Source organism: Marmota marmota, unplaced genomic scaffold (assembly GCF_001458135.2).
Source record: "Marmota marmota marmota unplaced genomic scaffold, marMar, whole genome shotgun sequence".
Lineage (NCBI taxonomy): Eukaryota > Metazoa > Chordata > Mammalia > Rodentia > Sciuridae > Marmota > Marmota marmota.
Genome location: NW_025999898.1, coordinates 4,354,584 through 4,362,596, shown reverse-complemented (window position 1 = coordinate 4,362,596; position 8,013 = coordinate 4,354,584). Strand labels below are relative to the sequence as shown.

Here is an 8,013-nt window from a genome sequence, read left to right as displayed (position 1 = left end):
AGTTGGGTAGGGAGAGGTAGCATGGGAGGAATTGGAGAACTCTAGATAGGACAGAGGGGTGGGAGGGAAAGTGAGGGAGCAGGGGGTTAGCAATGATGGAGGAATGTGATGGACATCATTATCCAAAGTACATGTATAAAGACATGGATTGGTATGAACTTATATACTTTATATACAAATAGAGATATGAAAAATAATTCTATATGTGTAATAAGAATTGTGATGCATTCTGCTGTCATGTATTTAAAAAATAAAACCAATTAAAAAAAGTTTTGAACCAAAATAAATAAATAAATACAAAGATCTGGAATTTAAAGGGAAATATTCAAATCCCATCACTGTGTGGAATATTCCTCATTGCTGAATATGGACAAAAGTAACACAAAATAGTGACAAAAGGGCTGTATAATGTATACATCTGAAAAAGCTTAACAATCTCCAAAATAAATTTTTGTCAGTGGACTCATGATTGAGAAGAAACACACATGTCCAAATATACTCAATATTTCAAACACTGCTAAAAACATATTTGTATGTGGGTAATAATTAATGTGAATTAAATTCATAAAATATCTGGGAAGAAAGAAATTATTAATCAGGGTCAGGAGGCTCCTTCTGACCTTTGAGTCAGGACACTTGGAAGTGCATTGTAATAGGCCCCATCAGTCTGGTGGTTTTTGTCTTATTTCCCCTCTGCCTGTGTCACTGTGATTACATGAAGCTGCTCCCACTGCCATGGCCTGCCCCACAGTAGTAGACATTCTCATCATCTTCCTGGATGTTCTGGATGGTCAGGTACCGATCCAGGCCAGAGCCTGAGCCTGAGAAGCGATCAGGAATCCCATCCCCCTTGGATCCAACAATGCCACTAGTGCCCACTCTCATCACAAACCTGTGGCTCTTTCCTGGGCTTTGCTGGAACCAAGCCACATAGTAATTACTGTAGCCACTGCTCAGGGTGCAGGTGAGTTTGGCTGTTTGTCCCAGGGAGGCAGATGCAGAGGGTGGCTGAGTCAGCACAGGCTGGGAGAAGGACCCTGTAAAAATAGACACATCATGGTGGAAGTCAGAGACAGGGTGCATGTGTTTGTGGATCTGAGCCCATGAGGATAGACTCAGGATAAGGGTCTGCCATATGGCACATAGGTCTGTTCCTACCTGGGCAGTGAGTGAGCATCATAAGGAGGAGAAGAGTCCCAACCATGTTGGACAGTTTCCTGAGTTCCAGAGCTGGTGTGGGCTGCCCCCAGCCTTTCTTATCCCTCCCCACTGGCCTCAAGGTGGAGCAGCTCATGCAAATGTGCCTCCACCCACTGCCCCTCACTGGCTGCTCTTCTTCTGTGCCTGGAATCATGGAAGACAAAGTGTGGAGGGTGGTGATGCTTTTATTTGCCTGATGGGCAGAACCTGGGAGGAAGCAGGTGCTGGGGTCTGCAGAAGAGCACAGTTGCTGAGCTCACCTTAGTGACACAAGGTTCACTCCTCTGCCCACCCCTGTTCAGATGAAGTTTAGACTTCTCTTAGGTAGTGACTCTGCCTTTTAACCTTTTCATTTGAGTCTTAGAAATACTGGTGCAGATATTTCTGTGTCAAGTACTGTGCTCAGATCAATCTCACTACTAAAGTGATACTGATGGGTGTTTTTTTTTCTACCCAAAATTCACCAGGAATCAATAATCAAATATGAAAAGTGCCATGAAAAAGAAGCATGGAGCTGAGCATTCTCAGTGTTTGGTATCATTTAGGAAAGTCAACTCAGCAGATCATAATAAATGCTTCTTTCATGTCCTCTCATTATGTTCATATTTCCAGGATGTAAGTTCACTGAGTTGGTTAAGTCACTTGACCTGAGACCAACCCAGCACTCCAAGTTAGAGTTTTACATAAACCTGATCAAATGAATGACTTTTCTCATAAATACTGGTCCTTTGGACTAAGGGAATATTTGGGGATATATATAAAATTGAAATGACTACAAGTTAGGAAGCATGAACCAACCAAAATTAATTATCTTACATTTGCAGAGGTCAGTAGATTGACAGGGATCTCACTGGGCTAACTTCAGGGTTGTGACAGGGTTGTGCTACTTTCTGGAGGCTCCAGGCAAAAAAAAAATGTCTTCTTTCCAAAACAGTTTTCCAAAAGCTGTCTTCTTTTCCAAACTCTAGGGTCACCCACATTCTTTAGCTGGTGTCCACTGCTTTGATCTTCAAAGCCAGAAATAACTTATAACGTACCACACTATTTGCTTCATCTTTATCTTCCACTCTTAAGGATCCTCATGATCCCACTGTCTTCAGGTAAATTCCAGGATTATCTGCTGACCCTAATGTGAGCTGATTAGTAATATTAATTTCATGACTAAATTATTATCACTTTATCATACATCCTAGCATATTCATAGAATCCAGAGATTAGTGTATCACAACCCTGTGGCCCATTATCAGCTAACCACACTTCTCTTGCCATGGGAACTTGTAACCATTTATGCATACTCATTGAAAATATAATAAGGAATCACCTCAAATCACAAGCATATGAAGCTGGGGTTTGTTGTGCTTTTACATTGCACATATATGATTTTCATAGAACATTGGATAATTTATAATTATATATGATTTATACTATGATTTCATTATTATGTAAATCAGAAACCCACTAAAAATGTCCTGTGAACATACATCATGCATTAGATATTCTGGTTTGTGACTTTTTAGCAGGATTATCTCTGTAATAGTAGTAGATAATCCTACTTTTTAGTAGGATTATCTCTCTTTTCTCTGTGGGCTAATAACACTGAGTGAATCTTAGAGCTTTTGTGTCATGCACTACGTAACAATCAGCTTATCCTCAGGTTGCAGCTCAGAGATGTGCAGAACACATGTAATTTTCCAGGCATCTGTGTTCCAGGCATGTGCCTGGGGACCCCAAAACCCTGACACTTTTCAGGAGCCTGAGTATCATAGAATCATTGTATGTAGGATCTGGTGACATTAAAGCTGCTATTCCAGGAGTAGGTGAGTCTGACAGGTGATTCAGGAGTTGCAGAGATGGAGTGCAGGTGACTCATTACAAACTTGAAAGGGAACCTGCAAACACAGATAGGAGTAGGGGATGAGGTAAGGGGAGGAAAAAATTCCTCATCATTCTGAGACTGAGAGGTTGATTTCAACTAAGAATTGAGACTTGGTAAAGACTGATGTCAACCAGAGCAAGAATTAGGAAGTATAGGAAGAGGACTCCAGTTCATAGTGGGCACGGTTCTTGACTGTCACATTGGGGCTGGGCTGCTGCAGATGGCCTTTAATTTTTCACCCTTTGCTAGAGGAGGGCTGTTCATGCAACTCTTTCTCCATCATGGTTGCCCCAGCTTCTCTCTGAGCCCTGGTCCTGGAGTGTAGCAAACAGTGCAGAGTAAGAAAGAATGAAGTTGCTTTCCTCCTGGAAGAACCCTGGCAGAATGCACCTGATGAGATGAGAGAAAAGCCTCTACTCCAGGAACTCAGTCAAGCCAGACAGAACACAGCTGCTGAGACCTTATCATGGAACAGAGGATCCACCAGCAAGATTAAGGCTCCTTTGAGTGAATGGTCCTAACTGAACAGTTGTGTGAGGCAACAAGGCAGTCCTACAGCATCCTCTGGTGGTGACAGAACACATAAGGACCCTATTGAAATACAGAAGATAATTAGAAACTATTTTGAAAATTCATTCTCCAATAAAATAGAAAATGTCAAAGACATGGACAAATTTCTAGAGACATATAATCTATCCAAACTGAATCAGGAGGACATATACAATTTAAATAGATCATTTCAAGCAATGAACAGTGGACCAACCAATAAAATCTCAGAACATATGGATTCTCACCTGAATTCTTCAAGGCCTTCAAAATAGATTTAACACCAGTACTCCTCAAACAATTCCATTAAGTGGAAAAAGAGGGCACTCTTCCAAACTTATTCTGTGAGGCTAGTATCACCCTGATACCAGCACCAGACAAAGATACAACACAGAAATACCAATATCATTGATGAATGTAGATGCAAAAGTTTTCAAAAAAAATTCTGGCAAATCACATACTAAAAAAATAAATAAATAAAAAGATTGTGTACCATGATCAAATGGGGTTCACCACAGGGATGCAATTTTGGTTCAACCTAAAGAAATCACTGAATAAATTCAATAGACTTAAAAGACAAGAATCATATGTACATATCAATAGATGTAGAAAAAGCATGAAAAAATACAGCACCTCTTCATGTTCAAAACACCAGAAAAAGTAGGGAGAGTAGAAACATACTTCAACATGGTAAAACCTATTTATATTATTCCAAGGACAACATCATTCTAAATGGGAAATATTACAAGAATTCCCCCTAAAAACTAGAACAAGGCAATGATGCCCTCTATCATCATTTCTATTCAGCATATTCCTGGAAACTGTAGCCAGAGCATTTAGGCAGATGAAAGAAATTAAAGGGATACAAATAGAAAAACAACAACTCAAGCTATCACTATTTGCCAATTCATGATTCTATATTTATAAGATCCACGAAGTTCCACCAGTTAACAAATAAATTCAGCAAAGTAGCAGGATATAAAATCAACACCCATAAATCAAACGTGTTCCTATACATCAGTGATGAATCCACTGAAAGAGAAATTAGGAAAACTACCTCATTCATAATAGCCTTAAGAAAAATCAAATACTTGGGGATCAATCTAAAGAAAGAGATGAAAGGCTTCTATAATGAAAACACTAAATAAATGGAAGACAACCTTAGAGGCTGGAAAAATCTCCCATAGGCATAATTAAATATTTTCAAAATGGCCACACTCTCAAAAGAGTCATACAGATTTTGTGCAATTCCTATGAAATTCCCAATGACAGTCTTCAAAGAACTACAAAGAGCAATCATGAAATTCATTGGAACAGTAAGAGACCCAGAACAGCCAAAGCAATCCTTAGCAAGAAGAGTGAAGCAAGTAACATCTCTATACCAGACCTTAAACTATGCTACAGAGCCATAGTAACAAAAATGGCATGGGGCCGGGGATGTAACTCAGTTGGTGGAGTGCTAGACTTGCGTGCACAAGGCCCTGGGTTTAATTCCCAGCACTAACAAAAACAAAACAAAACAAAGAACAACAACAAAAACAACAACAAACCAGCATGGTATTGGCACCAAAACAGACATGTGGACCCATGGTACAGAATAGAGGACATAGAATCAAGCCCACATGAATACAGTTATCTCATACTAGACAAGTCACCAAAAATATTCATTAGAGAAAAGATATCCTCCACAACAAATGGTGCTGGGAAAAGTAGAAATTCTTATGTAACAAAGTGAAATTCAACTTCTATCTCTCACCCTGCAAAAAAACTCAACTCAAATTGGACTACAGACTTAAGCACTAGAACAGAGACTCTGCACCTAATAGAAAAAAAGTAGGCCCAAATCTTCATCATGTCAGCTAATACCTGACTTCCTTAGCAATATTTTTAAAGCACAAGAAATAAAATCAAGAATCAATAAATGGGATGGTTTCAAACTAAAAAGGTTTTTTTTTTTTTTTTTTTTCAGCAAAAGAAACAATGAATGATGTGAAGAGAGAGCCAAAAGAGCCAAAAGGATGGGAGAAAATCTTTACCACAAGCAGAACAGATGGAGCATTAATCTCCATGATATATAAAGAACTCAAAAAATTTAATTCCAAAACAACAACAACAAATAACTCAATGGATAAATGGAATGAACAGACAATTCACTGAAGAAGAAATACAATTGATCAAAAAATATATGAAAAAAATGTTCAACATCTCTAGCAATCATAGAAATACAAATCAAAACTACTCTGCAATTTCATCTTACTCCAGTCAGAAGAGCAATTATCAAAAATTCAAGAAACATTAAGTGCTGGTGAGGATTTGTGGAAAAAGGTATACTGATTAATTGCTGGTGGAATTGTAAAATGGTGCAGCCACTTTGGAAAGCAGTCTGAGATTCTTTAGAAAACCTGGAATGGAACCACCATTTGATCCAACTATCCCACTCTTCAGTTGATACAGAAACCACTTAAAATCAGCATACTACAGTGGTGCAGACACCTCAAAGTTTATAGCTAAACTGTGGAACCAACCCAGATGCCCTTCAACAGAGGAATGGATAAAGAAACTGTGGTATATATACACGATGGAATATTATTCAACCTTAAAGAAAAATGAAATCATGGCATTTACAGGTAAATGGATGGAATTAGATAATATCATGCTAAGCAAAGTAAGCCAATTCTAAAAACCAAAGGCCAAATGTTTTCTCTGATAAATGGATACTGATCCATAATGGGGGTGGGGGAGGGAAGAGTGGAGGAACTTTGAATTGGGCACAGGGAAGGAAGAGAAGGGGAGGGGGAGGTGAAATGGGGAAAATGTTAGATGGATATGGACATTATTACCCTAGATACAGGTATAATTTAAAGAATGGTGTGACTCTACATCATGTACAACCAGAGAAATGAAAAGTCATGCTCCATTTGTGTAAAAAATAAAATTAAATAATAAAAAAAGAATCAATGGAAGGGATGAATTCAAACTAAAAAGCTTCAGCAAAGGAAACAATAACCTGAAGAGAGAGCCTACAAAATAGGAGAAAATCTTTACACAGGCACCTCAGATGCAGTATTAATCTACAGGATATATAAAGAACTCAAAAACTCCACATCAAAAGAGAAACAAATACAAAAAAGCCCCCCAATCCAACAACAACCTAAATCACCCAATCAATAAATGGTCTAAGGATCTATAAAAATATTGTAATAATTTCTTATGTGTTTTTTGTTAGTTTTGTGATTCAACAGGTTTCACAATGCATGTAGTATATTCTGTAAGTCAAAAAGAAACACATACTTGGGGCTGGGGATGTGGCTCAAGCGGTAGCCCACTCGCCTGGCGTGCTGGCGGCCGGGGTTCAATCCTCAGCACCACATACAAACAAAGATGTTGTGTCTGTCGAAAGCTGAAAAATAAATATTGAAATTCTCTCTCTCTCTCTCTCTCTCTCTCTCTCTCTCTCTTTTAAAAAAAAGAAACACATACTGTATAAATTTGGCAGATGGTCATTTTGCTAGCTAAGAGCAAGAAAAAACACAATTTCTGATAAAACAGAGTACTGGGTAATTAAAGTGCAAAATTGATGGTCCACAATCTTAAATAGCTAAAATTCCTGCTGAATAGAAGGGAGAGACATGAAACTGGGAAATAAATTAAAGTCAGTGCTAGTTAATTTAGGAAAGGAAGGGGGAACCCAAGATCAAGAAGGTATCAAATTGTCCAATTATTATTATTATCAAAGTATTCAATATGATGTAGCTTTAGCTATTCTGTCACACATGTTTACTAGCATGTATATTAGAATAAGTTCAAATTTAATCTGGATATACTTCTGTTATTAAGGTCTGAGAAAAGAATGATCATACTAAGTAATGGAAGTCCAAAAACAAGAGGATGAAAATGTTGCCAAAACTTTTAATTTTTTTTAGCTATAGATTCTTTTTTATTGATTTAAAAAATAAACGACAGTGGAGTGCATTACAATTCTTATTACATGTATTCATATCTCTGGTTGCATATAAAGTATGATGACATCAATTTGTGTTTTCATACATGTACTTTGGATGATGATGTCTATCACATTTCTCCATCATTGCTAATCCCCTGCTCCCTCTCTTTCCCTCCCACCTATCTGCCCTATCTAGAATGAATTCAAAACTTTTAATTTTTTATAACACATTTGTCTAGGCATCATTAAATATAAACTCTAAAACAAGGAAAGTGTATTGAATACCAACAATAACAACAAACAGAGCTTGTTAAAACAGAAATAAAAATACCCTATTTGTGGTGGAAAAGTGAAAGGCAATTTTATTATGGCTAAATGTTGGGATATTAGCCATCAATAGTTTTACAAATGTTTTCTTTTTAAATGAATTGATTAGAGACATTCTATA

General features: G+C 37.7%; 1 gene segment (V, D, J or C); it reads right to left on the bottom strand.

Moving 5' to 3' along the window:
- Positions 1 to 711: 711 nt before the first annotated feature.
- On the bottom strand, positions 712 to 1,292 carry LOC107158445. The segment is given in 2 exon segments: positions 712 to 1,037; positions 1,159 to 1,292. Coding segments are annotated over 2 exon segments (372 nt in total).
- Between the last annotated feature and the right edge of the window lie 6,721 nt (positions 1,293 to 8,013).